We start from the raw sequence: 16,717 nt of genomic DNA on the forward strand, positions 1-16,717 counted from the left end.
GCAGAGTGGAGGAGTTGCAAAATTGATCATTATGCCTACAGAGCCTACCTCAGATATTTACTATCTGGCCCTTTACAGAAAGTTTGCCAACTCCTGACTGAGACTACCATAATGCACTTCTTTATTTTACCAAAAAGATACCTCAGATTTTATGTCCAGGGCAGTGAGTTGTTTTCTCCATTTGTTTTCTTCATTTTTTTCTTTATTATATTTTGTCTGTAGTTTATTATTAATCTTTATTTTTGCCTCATTCTCCCTTAGCACCCACCCATAGTTCTCCTTTATAGATAGATCTTTGTGTTAAAAGCAACTGTTTGGGGGCGCCTGGGTGGCTCAGTCATAAGTGTCTGCCTTCGGCTCAGGGTGTGATCCCAGAGTCCTGGGATCGAGCCCCACATCAGGCTCCTCTGCTGGGAGCCTGCTTCTTCCTCTCCCACTCCCCCTGCTTGTGTTCCCTCTCTCGCTGGCTGTCTCTCTGTCAAATAAATAAATAAAATCTTAAAAAAAAAAAAAAAAAAACAACTATTTGCTTTTTTAAAATTTTTATATTATTTTAAATTTATGAAAAATTTTAAGCATGTGTAAGTAGAGAGAATTGTGTAATGAAATCCTCTTCCCATGTAACCCTCACCCATTTTTTTTTTTATACAGTTATTATCTAGAATGACACTACTCTTGTTTCATCTAGACCACACCCCAGGATTATTGTGAACCAAATTCTAGACATTACTTCATCTCTAAATATTTCAGGGTATTGTCTCTAAAACAATAATAAGGACTTTTCCCCCTTTATTGTACCTAAAATAATGAATATTATTTTCCTTTGTTAAATTGTACCATGTAACATGTGCTGTTTAGCTACTTAATATTTTATCAGATGTGAACAATTTTATTCGAGTGTTATGGTCATATTATAAATTATCTTCATTTTGAAGTGCATATGGTTCTGTTTTGTTTTAAGGAACCTACACATTGTGAGGCTAACCCTGACTTGATCTTTGAAGATATGGAAGTTATGACAGACTTTGAATTACATGTACTTTGTAAACAGTATCGACATATTAATAACTTCCAATTAGACATGGACTTGATTTTAGATTCTGGAAAATTCCGAGTTTTAGGATGCATCTTGTCTGAGTTGAAGCAGAAGGTAATAAAGAAGAATGCTACTCTTCTTGTATTTTTCCAATTAGTTAAACTTCTTTAAAATCATTCTGGCATGATTTGACTTTCTTAAAGTTTTAGCCTATGTCTACTATACATGTTTCTAGAAGTTAATTCTTTGAGCATTTAGGGATATATTTGGGGATGTCTTTTCTTGATTAATTCTCTTCTGTTGAGTCTGAGAAAGAAAAACAAGTTAGTAGAACACATCTGTATTGATGCTTTTAAAAAATAATCTTATGTGTCATTATTTCATGAGTGACAATCTGTATGATTGCCTCAAAATTAGTATTTTGAGGATACCATGTTATTTAAGTACTACTACCATTGACATGTGAAACAACTTAAATTTATAAGATCATAATCCAAATAGTACTTTTGTACTATTGTTTTCATGAACTGTCCTTGAAAATCAAAACTGAGAATTAAATTTTAGGTCTGAAGTTCAGAAGTTATGGTAGTTTATTTATATATAAGCTTGTTATATCTATAACAAGAAATTTACCTTTGCTGTGAGCACTTGATTTTTATTAAAAAAGCAGTTGATCATTAGATACTTATAATTTGATTTTTCCATCTATCTAATCCATGTATGTATTTTCACAGGGTGATAGAGTTGTATTATTTAGCCAATTTACCATGATGCTGGATATTTTAGAAGTTCTCTTAAAACATCATCAGCATAGGTACCTCAGATTAGATGGGAAGACTCAGATTTCTGAAAGGTTAGTATACTTCACTTTAGTTTCAGAAAATCTCCACCTCAGCTTCAAATAAGAGTAAATGTTGGAATTGTAAATGTGTGTAAAGCATTTGATTGAATTGTATTACTTTTGAGTCTTCTGTGTTGTTATTTCAAATCGTCTTAAGATAAAATTTTTTAAGTTTTTTATGTGAATTGCAGAAATCTATCTCAATATCTAATTAGAATGTTTTCCTCTTTAAGATTCATTCAGACCCTTGAAGCACCTTACCTTTAAATCAAGATTGTTTAAAAAACAAAGACAAAGATTGTTTTAAAATCTTGGGCTTTTCATATTTTAAGAGTAATTGAATGAGTTCAGTTCGTTTATTTTTTTAATTCTCAAAGATTAAAAGATTGTCTTAAAAAAAGGAATACCTTCTCTAGTGTGTTTAAATGGCATTTTATTGTTTGGTTTATTTTTTTATCAGCTAGAATGGATTTTTTTTTCCTGCATTAAGGATGGAAGTCATGCTAAAAGAGAATACACTGTTCTAGTTTGATCTTGAGATCTTTAGTTCATCTGGTATCAAGAGCGGCGGCTAATCGACTTCTCAGAAGGCTAAAGATTGAAAAGCCATATGCAAAATTTAGATAAGCCAGAAGTCATGAAATGAAGGAGAAAATAACCTTGGAGGGGGCTCAGGTGTTTAGAACAGCAGAAAGCAGTAGTTCTCACCAGGTCTCCCCCAGAGACACTTGTTAATGTCAGGAAACATTTCTGGTTGTCACAACTAGAAAAAGAAAGGAGTCGTTCCTGGCATCTAGTGGGTGGGAACCAGGAATGCTGCTGACAACCCTACCAGGCACAGGACACCCCCACGACAGAGAACGATCAGGCCCAAAATGTCAAAAATGCCAGGGTTGAGAAATCCTGGTGTCAGGAAGCTTCCAGTGAGGTGTCAAGCAAGTCCAACCTTGTGTAAATACACCACCCACAGAGATATCTGTATCCATTAAGAAGGAAAATAATGCCTCATTTGGTGGCCCTGACTATACATTTCAAACAGAGGAAAACAATGGAACCAGTGAGTCAACAAAGTCACTGAGCAACTACTAGACATCTAGCCTATCCAGGGAACTGTCAGGGGAAGGTCTCTACCCTGGAGGCAAGACAGCCAGAGAAAATTATACTATATCATAGCTGTCTTTTGGTGACCACTTATCTCTGAGGCACTGTTCTAAACACAGTTTATTTACTCCTGGCGACCCTTTTAGCATTTCTCAGACCTGAAACTTGAATTAAAGTGAGAATTAGTAGAAAGAGAAATGGTATAGAAAAGAAGGTGAACTTGGAAGGTCTTTCAGTAAAGTAACTGCAGGAAAGGTAACTATATTGCCAAGAGCATGTATTTATATCTTCAAGGTTTTTTTTCCATGTAGCGTGATTGTTTTCAGTTTTAGTTACATACGTTTTAGTGAAATTTAGCCTAATATATTTATCTTATAGGATTCACCTAATTGACGAGTTTAATACCGATATGGATATCTTTGTGTTTCTGCTGTCAACAAAAGCTGGTGGCCTAGGAATAAACCTCACTTCAGCAAATGTTGTTATACTCCATGATATTGACTGTAACCCGTACAATGACAAACAAGCAGAAGATAGATGCCATAGAGTAGGCCAGACTAAGTAAGTGTTTTGAGTTGAAATTTATTTTTAACCAAATGTCAATCTAATTTGTATAGAATAGTAGGATATAGTCTGTCAGTGTCCTCCTTCAGTTTTTGTGTTTTTAGCAAAGCATGGCTGCTGATATATTTTATACCAGCAGTGTTGAATATGAACTTCACTATGTGACCTATTCATTTTTCTAGTAGTTAAAGCAAAATAACCTCCCACCTCACCCCAATTAGTCCTGCAGCTGATGAAAACAAAATATTACCAGGGGTTCAGCCCTTTTGAAAAATATTAGTTAAAAAGGCTTGTTAGGGGTGCCTGGGTGGCGCAGTCGTTAAGCGTCTGCCTTTGGCTCAGGGCGCGATCCCAGCATTCTGGGATGGAGCCCCACATCAGGCTCTTCCGCTGGGAGCCTGCTTCTTCCTCTCCCACTCCCCCTGCTTGTGTTCCCTCTCTCGCTGGCTGTCTCTGTCAAATAAATAAAATAAAAAATCTAAAAAAAAAAAAAAAAAAAAAAAGGCTTGTTAGACCACTTAAGAGTCAGATAGACAGTAATATGTATATTATTGCTACCGTACTGTCCTATAGGAATTACATTATTTGAGTTGTAGATATTTTAGGTGAAGGTTCATTTTGACATTTGAGCTTAAAGAGGTGCCAATACCTATAATTCAACTCTATTTGCAGATGTCAGTAGTGAATAATCAATGTTTTCTGTGTGGAGTGTGTTACTGTATTTCCAAAAGATACTGACAAATTCATTTATGAACCACATTTATCTGTACCTATTATGGGATTAAAACTTGCTGTGTAATCTTTGTACTTCACTACACTTTCTTACTTTTTATACTGAATTATTTAGTGGAACCTGACAAAGCATGTTCCTTTTAATTTATTTTTATTTTTATTTTTGTTTTTGTTTAACATGTTCCTTTTTTAAAATGAATACCTATCTGAACCCAGAGTGTTTGTTGTAATAAGGTTTATAAGTAATTTTTGGAGTACAGATATCTTGGATTAATAAGAAAGGTCCTTTAAAAGTTACATGCTCAGAAAACATCAATCCCAAGTTTGAATAAAAGGGGAATTTAAGGTTATGGATATATTTGTTACACAATCTTCAGGTTATTCTTATTGAACTCTAAGACGTTTTATATAGCTTGTATGTATCCAAATAGTTTTATATTAAGTAACCAATGGACGTATCTTCTATTTTCTTTATAGAGAAGTACTAGTTATAAAATTAATAAGCCAGGGGACAATTGAAGAATCCATGCTAAAAATTAACCAACAGAAATTGAAACTAGAACAAGATATGACCACAGTCGATGAAGGTAAGTTGTTTGTAAGCAGAAACATCAGTATTTATTTATATGAAAAGGCATCAAATTGGCAGTAGCAAGGGATTAACAAAAATGGCCCGAATCTTTAACTGGCCTACTGTACAGGAAAAGCATGCTCGTTTCAAAAGTACTACAAGAAATAACTAAGATTAGGTTGCCAGAATTGATACAAACACTTGATTTTGGATAATTCTGTCTCTTCTATACCTTATCTCTTGACACCAAAACATCCCCCAAATAAAACTAGATCTATAATTTTATTCACAATTTTATAATTTACTTACTTCATAAGTAATATAAATGAATCCAAAGAATTAAAATATGTGGTATAATATTAATTTCTTAAGAACTGTAACATTTACATTTTCATTTTGACCAGCAAATACTGCACTAGAGTGCAATAAAATGCATTTTTTTCCCTCAAAAATGTAGTAATTTCAGATTGAAGTTGGTTGGGTACTAGAAAGAACCCTCTAAGAGAATCTTCATTCCACCTTCTTGAAAAGAATAATTTTTAAATTAGGTTTTCTGTTTTTGAAAAGATAATACATTCACGTAGTTCAAGATTCAAAAGATGCAAAAAGCAAACAAAGGCCTCCTCACCCTGTCATCCAGTTTCCCCCTAAAAGTGACATATTGACTTTTAGCATGTGACCACTTATTTTATGCAGATGGAAGTGAGTATATGTATTCTTTTTCCCTTTTACACAACTTAGCATGCAGTCTTTTACATCTTTCTTTTCTTATTTAATGTTAAATTTAATTGGACACAAGCTTTTTTATCATTATTCTAATAAGGATATTCCTAATGTTGATCATAGGTCATTTCAATTCAGCAAACTTCCATTGAATATTTACTGGGTCCCAGTATTTTGCCGGGCACTCTGTATTATAAAGAGTTCAGTGTATTTTAATCTGTCTTTGAGAACAGAGAGAAAGAGAGAGGGATGTATGGTGAAATTAGTAGGTGTCCTTCCTATGTAGCGTTTATTTCAGGGTGCTTCAGGTTGGGGAGGCAGGCATTGAAGAAAGTTTGAGTAGAAGCAACTGTTATGATTGTAACTTAAACAATTACTAGGCTTTGTGTGGAGGTGGCAACTTGCCAATTTCAGATTAGCTAGCGAAAGCCATAGAAGGCAGATTCCACAGCACATTTTTTCCTGTTTTGTTAGGGCATCTTTGCAAATTTTGTAGAATAACTGTTCTCCTTTAGCACTGTTGCCACCTACCCAGATACATAGATTTTATTCTAACAGTAAGTCTTTAAATAGAACCATCATAGTTAATTGGGGTTTCAGCAGTTTGATTGTTGGACTCCCCACTGTCTTTAACTACATAAGTTGTTTCTCATGGGCTAGTTCATTTCCCTAGGAACATATTCAATCTTTTGTGAAATGTGGGAGATAGAGTATAAACCTACTGACACATTATTAGAGCTAAGGAGAAGCAGGGAAGGAGGGAGGGCTGTTGTCATATTTATATAGTTAATTTTCCTGTTCCAGTATAGTTTCACTGTCTTCTACCATGCCCATATTCAGCATTCCTCTGATTCAGACTTTCCAAAGAATAAACCTTCGTTTGTGTATCTGGGGTAAATGGCTGGCTCTGTTGGGCAGGCCTTAGATGTTCTACTCTTCAATCTGTTTTAGCTCTGTGTATTCCCCGTCTTTTGGGAGCCTCTGTGTCTTGAGTTGGGGCGGGGGGTGGGGTAGTTAGATTCTGAGTATGAAGTAACCTTCTTGCATTTTCTACCTGTGCTCACTTAAGTTTTTGCTCTATTCTGCTAAAGTCAGCTTCCATTCTTCCATTTGCTTTTCAGCTTCCAAAATTTGTTGACAGCTCTCTCTTCACCGTTGTCTTTTTCTTTTGTTCTTTCTCTTTTGTGTAGTGCCCCTGATTTCTTTTTCCATGGCATTTAATGGTATTTCAGATGAGACCAGTGTATATCCAGTCATGTCTGGTCATAATTCATGTAAATTATTTGTACTTGTATGAATTTGTTTTGTCTTCAATTTTACCTGTTATTTTCATATCAAGTATCTCTTAAAATAGCAACTTATTTCAGCTATGTTTTTAGGCTGTTACCTTTGAAGCGTTTAGTTATAAAGAATCGTTCCCCCATTTATTACTCTTTCTTTATGTAGGAAATTTTTCTCTGTCTTGTTAAAGCTATTTGTATCAGTTTTTTCAGTATGTGTTTTATTTGGTAGGCTAAGAATACAATAATGCCTTTATTCTCTTAACTGTAATGATTTTGGTGTTTGCTTCTGGTTTTATTTAAGTAACTGGACACTGTCCTAATGAGAGTACATGTACCCTTTTCATCTCTCACAGTGAGGTTCTTTTCCACTGTAAACAAGAAGTATATTTGTAATTGAGTGTGTCTGTGCTTTATGTTAACAATCTGTATGCCTCTGTTTCCAAGACACTATGAAAGATAAGTACCACGATTCCTCTCAGAAATGCTTGTCAGATTTTTGTGTTTCTAGAGCTTGCTTTATTTGTTCTGAAAGTGCAGTCCCTGGACCAACAGCAACAACATCACCTGGGAAATTGCCTTGAGATGCAAATTCCCAAGCCCAGCTCTATCCCTACTCAGTCAGAAATTGGGAATGGAATTCAGTAATCTGGTTGGTGTTCTGATACATGCTAAAGTCAGAGAACCCCTGCTTTAGGATAAGAATTATGGTTTGGGGGTATGTGATTTTTCTTTAATCTCTTAATGTGATTATATTAATAGATTTTCTACCTTTTAAAACTCTAATATGGAAATTTTCATGCAGATGTTGAAAGCATAGTATAAATGAATTTAGCAGTTGTAAACATTTTTTCTAACATCTAACTTTTTTTCCTCATGAACCATTTCAGTCAGTTGTAGACATGACTTGTCATTCTGAATATCTTAGCATTCCCTCTAAGTTGCCACAATACCATTACATCCAAGAAAATTAACAGCAATTTCCAAATATTATCATGTTTTCCCACTTATCCCCCAATGTCTTTTATAGCTTTAAAAAAAAATCCAGAGTTCACACATTGCATTTTATTGCACCATATCTTTAGTATCTTCAAACTTAGAAGAGTCTCCTCACCCCTTTTCCTTCTTTCCACCCTTCCCTCCGTTCCCAGAATACTGAATCTCGTAGAGCTTTGTTGTCTTGTACTTTTGGATTCTTGTCTTACTGTCTCTGGAGCTGTCTGATTATTTAGTTGGGTCAGTTAATTTAGGACAAGTTTCAGGTTAGATTTCATGGGCTAAGTCTGTGGATGAGCTTCAAGGCAAGCGTGTCAGTGAACTTGAGAGTTTATGGAATTGTTTGTGTTTCTGTGCATGTGTTTTTTTTACTGAAAGAAGAGTAGATAAAAGTACTCATAATTTTAGATTATAACTGGGGTGTGTATGTGTGACAGAAAAGTGATTAGTTTGGCTGCATTTTAGCCACAGCTAATTTATAAAATTATCCATTGCTTTGAATGTACAAATATTTATGAATTGTCAACTATGCCATTGTCACTATAAACTAATAAAGCAGTTCATCTTTAAACATTTTAAGTGGTTAATTGACACAAGATGTTTTCCTGCTTTAGAAAATCCTGGGGGCACCTGGGTGGCTCAGTCGGTTGAGCGTCTGGCTCTTGGTTTCAGCTCAGGTTATGATCTCTTGGGGTTGTGGGATTGAGCCCCGTGTCGGGCTCCATGCTCAGTGAGGAGTCTGCTTGAGACTCTCTTTCTCTCTCTCCCCCTCCCCCCACTCGCGAGCGCACGCTGTCTCTTTCTCTCACATGAATAAATCTTAAAAAAAAAAATCCTGAATGCTTCCTGCGTAAGTGTCTAGATACTGGAGTCTCATTTAATTGAAATATGGGGCAAACATTGGGAAAAGGTTATTTACGTGGGCACTTTAATCTTCAACTGGTGTGCCATATTCACAATTTTGTTTAGGTATGCCATGTAAGTCTAAGTTAGTGATTTTATCTTTGGATTGAAAGTAAGGGTCTAGATGCACGATTTGTTTGGTTGTTTTCACTATTCAGTTTGTTACAGAAATGGTTTTATTGAGTAAACCTGAGTAGTAAATACTGTGCGCTATATGAATAGAATATGATCCAAATTAATACGTGCCTATCTTTATATATCTATATTTATGTTAACTCAGAAACCTAGCCTCTAGATTACTGTGCTGGTAATATGAATATGAGCACAGAGGAAATAGCCCTGAATATATGTAGGGATTGCAAAAGTTGTGTTGTTTTGTTTTGTTTTAGATTGATTGATTGATTTTAGAGAGAGCATTCACAGTGGGGAAGGGCAACAGGAGAGGGAGAGAGAAACTTAAGCAGATTCTGTGCTGAATGCGGAGCCCCTCACAGGGTTTAGTCTCAAGACCCTGAGATCTGGACCTGAGCCAGAACCCAGAGTCAGGTGCTTAACCGAATGTGCCACCCGGGCATCGCTCGTGAAGGTCTTAACAAGGAATGATACTAAACTGGGCCTTGAAAGATGATTAGGAATTCACCAAAATTAGAGAAAATATATTTCATAAAATATTTTTATTAAACTTTCAATGCCCCTTTCTGACCTGCAGGTGACGAAGGGAGTATGCCAGCAGATATAGCCACATTACTAAAAACGTCAATGGGCCTGTGAAATTAAGAATTGTGAATTCCTAATTGATGAGGAAATATCAACTTGGTGCACTCAAGGACATTTACATTATGATGACCATGGGGTTTATGAACATTTATAACTTTTTATAATTTCCATATTACATTTCTCATAGTATGGACAACTTTTTGCCACTAACTGAATTCTCCAGATGCTCACATGTGAAATTTCAAAAAAAAAAAAAAAAAAAAAAAGCCACAAATATGTAGTCCTGAAGATGTTGAATAATCATTTTACAAAACAGTTTTCTGAATGGGGATTAGTTGGTGATTGTTTGTAACAAATATGCTAATGCTTTAGAAATGTCAGTATTTTTGTAATTATTTCTACCTCCAAATATATATATATTGTCTTTCACTGGATAATGTGTGTAGATTTTTACATGTGCCTTATTTGACAATGCTTATGTCTTGTTTTTCCTTGTCTCATTTGAAGTTCTTCTTTTGTTAGTTTTAAGGATGCAGCTGTATAGATGATATAGCTTTCATTTTATTGCTATTTGAAGCAGATGTTCACCACTGTCAACAAGAACTCAACCTGAATTTAAAGGTGGCATTCCATTTACTAACACCCCCAGGTCCTTCCAAGTACTTCTGTTAAAAAAAAAATTTGTTTGGCTAGGCACTAAGTTGTTTTCCAGTGAATAGTAACGAAGAAGCCCTTCTCTTGCTCCACGGATTAATGCCTTCTGTTCATTTCCCCACTGCACTAATTGTGCTTATTACTCTGCCTCTTCCTGTGCATGTTTTCATTGATTTCCCTCCCTGGCTTTTGCTTCTCTTGAAACTGTTGCCCAGTCACTTCTGCTCCAGTTCTCTTTACTCTCTGAATAGTAGTTTATTCCTGCCATGTCGCCACGTATCAGCGAAATGTGGGTAACATTTGTCTAGCCTGGCAGGACAGATTAACAGGCTGTTTCACTTCAAAGCAGACTGAATGTGACTTCATATTAAGGCAGCGTTAGGTACTGCATGGAAATAGGTCATTAACTTTAAACACTTCTCAAAATATAATTTATCAGTTTCCAGAATTTCCAGTACAGGACCTCCTGAAGAGAGAGCCATTGTTCAATTCCAATTCAGTGTGGGTGACAAAGTGAAATTTAGAAGAAGTAAAGTTGTCTATTTGATATTTACTCTTTATTAAATCTTTCTTTACATTTTTGCCTGTCAGTCTATCTTGCTGTTTTTATTATACATCAGTTTCTTTGTATAACTTGTGAGTTTCATGTGTTTTGTTTTTATTATGTAAATATCATTATAAATAAACTTATTTATAAATCACAGACTTGTTAATTTTGGAGATTGTACTTTCTAGACATCCTGACTGAGATGCTAAGGTCATATAATCCTCTGGAGTTAGAAGAGTAATGAAGCTCTCAAGGCAATCTTCAGATGGTATAGACTCTGCAAACTCATGATTCAGGAGATTTACCCAATCTTGAAGATATAGTGAATATAATCGATATATTTTAGTATAATGGGGCTAGAAGGAATCTGCAAATATTATTACTACCTCCTCCTACATCGCAGGACCCAAATCACTTAGATGGCTGGAAATACTACCTTTCAAAATCTCATAATGGATTTCTTATAACTTTTCTGTGGTAATGTGTCTTCAGTGATAGGCTGTTTCTTTTGTTGTTGTTAGTCTATATTATCTTTAATGAGATGTAGTTGGGTTCTCCCTGTAATGCTCTATTATGTCTTGGGCTTAATAAAAATATTTGTGATCATAAGTTGTATTTTCACACCCTTTTTAATCGTTCTCCCTTTACCCTTAAAAATATAGTGTTGAGCACAAATGAGATCATTTGTGCCTAATATTATCTGTTTCTCAATAAACAGGAATTTATTACTTAGGATATATTCCCATTAGTCTTTTCCCTGGACTGATGTTCATGTGAACATCATAATCCATTACTAGTAGTAACGATTATGTGAAGCCATGGGTGGAATATCATCTTGACCAACTGAAGCAACTTTTATTTTTTTAATGCAGTTTATAAGGAGTAAGATTATGCCTTATGTTTCATAACTGTATTCCTGATCCCATAGATTTGTAACTTTACACCAACAGATATTTATATTGCAACACTACTGTTGTTTCTAACTGTTGGTGTTACTTATAGAGGTTAGACAGGAATATTAGGAGATTTTGGTTTCCATTTGTGTGACCCTAAGCAAGACAAATGTCCATAAAATTAAGGAACTAATTCTTTTAACTCTTCCCAAAATGTGTGTTTTCTGATTATAATCTGCAACTCTGATTCATTCGTATTCACTCACACTTGTTCACTTAGCAAGGAGCCATTTATTTTGGGTACAGGATGGGATAATGGAATGTGTTTTCCCTTCAGTGAAAAAAGATGGCCTAAAGGTTAATGATGATGCTATGATTGAAATGAAATATTTCCTTATGAAACCTGTGGTTGCATTTTATATTTGAATTATGATTTGTATAAACAAGTGGAACTGATGTTACTGTGAATTTTCATAATGTTAGATAAGCATGGTAGTTCTCGCTTTTACTGAATTCTGTTTTCATTAAAGCTTGTCAGAATGTAATTTTATGGCAGAAAATGAACATGCATAAGAGGAAAGAAAAGTTACTACCCTCATTATCTAGGGTATTATTTTAATTTCTATTGTGAAAGATAATTGTTTTCTTTAAATTGCCTTGATAACATGATACAGTATTTTGCAATGAGATTCACTTATAACCTGTTACCATTTATTAACAGCCACTAGCAATATGAAAATGTGATCCAAAGAAGCAAGTTACTTGGGAAATGTATTTTGTTTTTATGGTAATCCTTAATGATGTATAAAGTATTTAACATCTTTTCTCCTATTTCGTAGAACGTTGTTAATGATGAAAGAATCACCCTAAACAAAATCATACTTAGCCCAGCTTTCCTTTTCTTTTTCTTTCTTCCCCTACACCCTCTCCCCATTTCTGGCTTCTCAGCCATGTTCTCCTTCCTCTGTCCTGCATTTCAAGTATATGCCGTCTACTTCATTAGTCTTTCTATATATATAACATGACATGCTAAGATTAGATAATCCAGTATTAATATTAACATGCATATTGAACTAAAATATATTCCAGTGCTATAATTATGGTTTAAAATGGGTTGAGGGATAATCTGTAGTTACTTGGAAGATTTCTATTTAAATGGCTTGTTTGTATGGGCAGTTCTTGCTTTTCGTGGTAGTGTGGGACCATAGAAATGACTGCAGGTTGAAATTGTGCAAAATAATCTTAGTCATTGGAGAAAACGTTCTATGACTTTTAAAGTTTTTTTCTCAACACGTTAAAAACGTTGGTTATAAATGTTATAGGTAAATGAAAAAAGTAGTAAAACTAATTTTAGTAGTAAAAGAAACTGATAAAGTGTATTACTTTGGAAAAAAAAAAGTATTAAGAATAGTTTTAATAATACCTTCGTGTGTAACTGCAAGTGAGCATTCTTTTTATACCTTGGCAAATTAACATAATTCTAAGTTTGGATCACCTTCCAACATTTTATTGTATTTCCAGTGTCATGAAATGTCCCTGCTTTTTTCTTTTGTATTAAACTTCATTTTTTAGGGTTGTTTTAGGTTCACAGCAAAATGGAGCAGAAAGTAAAGAATTCCCATATACCTCTGCCACCACACAAGTACACCCACCCCCACTATCAGCACCCCCATTCCAGAGTGGTACATTTGTTACAATCAGTGAATCGACATTGACACATCATAATCACCCAAAGTCTGTAGTTTGCGTTAGGGTTTGCTCTTTGTCTTGTATATTCTATGGGTTTAACAAATCCATCATTGTATACAGAATAGTTTTACTGCCTAAAAATTCCCTGTACTCAACCTGTTCAACCCTCCCTTCCCCTTTGCCCCTCACAGCCACTGGTGGTCTTACTGTCTCCATAGTTTTGCCTTTTCCAGAATGTTCTATAGCTGAAACCATAACAGTTTACAGCCTTTTCAGATTGACTTCTTTTACTTAGTAATCTGAACTTAAGTTTCCTCCATGTCTTTTCATGGCTTGATAGCCCATTTCTTTTTAGTGCTAAATAATAATCCCTTGTTGGGATGTACCACAGTTTGCTTAACCACTCACTGTAAAATGGCAACTTCCAAGTGTTGGCAATCCCCAGTAAAGTTGCCACAAACATCCATGTGCAGGTTTTTGTGTGGATCTAAGTTCTCAACTCATTTGGGTAAGTACCAAAGAGCATAATTGCTGGATCATATGGTAAGAGTGGGTTTAGTTTTGTAAGAAACTGCCGAACTCCCTCCCAAGTCGTCTTTATCATCTCCCATTCCTATCAGCAGTGAATAAAAGTTCATTTTGTTTCACATCCTTACCAGCATTTGGTGTTGTCGGCGTTTTGAAGTTTTGCCATTCTGATAGGTATGTAATGGTATCTCGTTTTTAGTTGCATTTCCCTGGTTACATATGATGTTGAGCGGTTTTTTTTATATGTTTATTTACCATGTGTATATCTTCAATGAAGTGTCCAGTTCTTTGGGCCATTTTGTAATTGGGTTCATTTTGTTGGATTTTAAGAATTCATTGTGTATTTTGGGTATAGTCCTGTATCAGATAGGTCTTTTGCAAATTATTTTCTCCCAGTCTGTGGCTTGGCTTCTCTTTCTTTTGATCTCTGTTCTTTTAACGTGAAGCTCTTTGCCAGTCTCACCTCGTCTGGTTGTTCATGTTTGTCACAGCCATTTCCCTCATTTCCGTGTTTGCTGGGTTCTTGCAGCTACATCTCTCGAGCCCCTTGGACTCTCGAGCCATGTCAATGTTCTCTTAGCTCTTCCCATTTATGTGCAATTTGAATTTGGCTCCAGCATGGTCACTTTTCATTTCTTTATTGTACTTCCATCTTTGTTGATGAATTCCCTTTTTCAGTTACCCACTTTTTAAAAATTCCTGAGTGGGCTTATCACTGAGAAACAAGCAGGCAATGCAGCTGCACGCTGCCGTCTGCAATGAGTAACAGACGTGCGGTGACCAAGCGCTAACACACTTTGAAAGAAGTGATGTGATTGGTCGCTGGTCATGAAGTGCGTCTGTTATTTACATAGTGATTTGGGGAGCACAGAGCTAGCAACGTTAATACTTTACGCAAGTACAGCTTAACTCCAAACCATTCTGGGGGGAAATGTATATGTTCTTTAACCGTCGTGACTGAAATCCATGCATGTCGAAACCCATGAAACGTGAGCCCTGCCTGTATTGTAAACCTTTTCCTCAGTTGCAAATGATGTGAAATTATTCTAAGGGAAAGGTGGGTGGGGCAAAAAGGATACTTGAAACTAAGTGCTCTTTTTCCCAAACCTCTTTTTTCCTTTTTTTTTTTTTTTTTTTTTTTAACGCAGAATATGGCAAAAGTGAAAGACGTGGTCGAGCTGGGGAAGGGAGTGTGTAGATTACATGGCAGGCTGGTGTAGCTTCTTATCTGATGGAAGCCATGCTGTGAAGAACAATAAAGCGTAGAGGCAGCTCGCATTACCTAGAGTTTGGTTTGGGGCCTTCGTTGGATCCAGTCAGCGATGGCAGGAATGGCTTGAACTTTCTTCCGCAGTGTTACCAACCTGGGATGGATGTCCAGCAAGTGAGGTTTAAAGACCAAAAGTGTGGTACTGCAAATTTCCCAGTAGAAATCTGCCCAAGTTACCTAGTTTAAAGGAAACAAATTGCCATTTGAACACAGAAGGCATAACTTACTAAATCAAGAATAGTTTCTTTTTAATTCAAAATTATCTGTTACTATGAGAGTGGAATGAGTATATGATAGAAAATTACAGATAACACCATACTCCCAAAACCCAGAGCTTGCTACCATTAACACCTCTTTGCATAATAGGTAGTGTGTGTGTGTGTGTGTGTTTTCTAAAATGAGATCTTACAGTACATACTCTTGTAACTTGATTCAATCTCCAGCCCTCGGTGACAATACGTTGTTATCTAATACCCAATCAATACTTTTTTATCTGTACAAAAAATTCCCTTTATAGGACAAAGCAGAATCCATTCCAGGAGATGCATTTCTTCTATTTATGCCCCTCAACTCCCTTTTACTGAAGATTTCACACTAGTCCCAAAGAATGCCCTGTCTTCAGGATTTGTGTATTTATTTCATCTTATTTATCTTGTTCCTTTCTTTTGCAGAGTATAAAGGGATAGAGTGCAAATTATCCCTAGAGAGTTCATAGTTGCAAGTTACATATTTTGGACTAACACATTATATTGCATAACCTCAGAAGACATACAGTGAGCATTAGTGGATTCCCCAAGTGTAATGACAGCCTGGTCCTACCCTTGTACGCTTTTTCTTCGTACAATTTTTTTTCCCCTTTGTGACTAGAAACTAACCTGGCTGACATTACTTTGACTCCAGATGAATACCCATCAAAGAGTGAAGTTTAAATGTGGCCTAACCGTAGTTTTATTTATTTTAAAGATTTTATGTATTTATTTGACAGAGAGAGACAGCCAGCAAGAGAGGGAACACAAGCAGGGGGAGTGGGAGAGGAAGAAGCAGGCTTCCCAGCGGAGCAGGGAGCCCAACGTGGGGCTCGATCCCAGGACCCTGGGATCACACCCTGAGCCGAAGGCAGACGCTTAACAACTGAGCCACCCAGGCGCCCCCGTAGTTTTATTAATGTGTGGAATTTGTAATAATGCTAATTGCTAGTGTTTTATGAACCTGCATACTAAACACCCGTCAGCAAGAGAGTATGGGTTAGAGGATTCAGAGTTCAGTCAACACATATTTATGGTGTACCTACTGTGTGTGACGGGCAGGTCTAGGTGCTGGGCTGGACTGGAGAGCAAGATGTGACACAGGCCCTTTGCCAGGTGCACGTTTAGTTTTAGAAGCCAGAAGACAAACACTTGGAAACTGGTAGGGATGATGAAGAAAAAGTGAAGTGATGGGAAGGACTCTCAGGTGGTCATGGAGGGAAGACCTTTAAGTGTGACAGTTAAGACAAGGCATAAATGAGAACAAGATCCAGACAGGCAGCAGTCTGCATACGAAGCCGCCTAGGCAGAGGGAACAGCAGGTATAAAGGCTCTTAGGTGGAAGTGAGCTGTGTGTCGGAGGAACAAACAGAACAGCAGTGTGTGTGTGGAACACTGAGGAAGGGAGAGAGTGCTAAGAGATGGGG

The 16,717-nt window shown here is 36.2% G+C and overlaps 2 protein-coding genes across 11 annotated transcripts in view; one reads left to right on the forward strand and one right to left on the reverse strand.

Annotated features, from left to right (window-relative positions):
• SMARCAD1 (SWI/SNF-related, matrix-associated actin-dependent regulator of chromatin, subfamily a, containing DEAD/H box 1) overlaps positions 1–10,819 on the forward strand; it is a 76,504-nt gene extending 65,685 nt beyond the window's left edge. For all 8 annotated transcript variants that reach the window (XM_026509712.4, XM_026509711.4, XM_048211810.2 and 5 more), the window contains 5 exons: positions 962–1,150; positions 1,771–1,889; positions 3,357–3,539; positions 4,752–4,861; positions 9,457–10,819. In XM_026509712.4, coding sequence (XP_026365497.1) covers positions 962–1,150; positions 1,771–1,889; positions 3,357–3,539; positions 4,752–4,861; positions 9,457–9,518 — 663 coding nt within the window. In that variant the 3' untranslated portion in view covers positions 9,519–10,819. The remainder of the gene's footprint in view (positions 1–961; positions 1,151–1,770; positions 1,890–3,356; positions 3,540–4,751; positions 4,862–9,456) is intronic.
• HPGDS (hematopoietic prostaglandin D synthase) overlaps positions 1–16,717 on the reverse strand; it is a 48,037-nt gene that overhangs the window by 7,716 nt on the left and 23,604 nt on the right. For 2 of the 3 annotated variants that reach the window (XM_057309600.1, XM_057309601.1), the window contains exon 6: positions 9,405–15,222. In XM_057309600.1, the coding sequence (XP_057165583.1) occupies positions 15,058–15,222 (165 nt within the window). In that variant the 3' untranslated portion in view covers positions 9,405–15,057. Of the gene's footprint in view, positions 1–9,404; positions 15,223–16,717 lie in introns of those variants that run through there. The other variant, XM_026509708.4, reaches the window with a different exon arrangement.

Source organism: Ursus arctos, unplaced genomic scaffold (genome assembly GCF_023065955.2).
Source record: "Ursus arctos isolate Adak ecotype North America unplaced genomic scaffold, UrsArc2.0 scaffold_9, whole genome shotgun sequence".
In the NCBI taxonomy this organism is placed as follows: Eukaryota; Metazoa; Chordata; class Mammalia; order Carnivora; family Ursidae; genus Ursus; species Ursus arctos.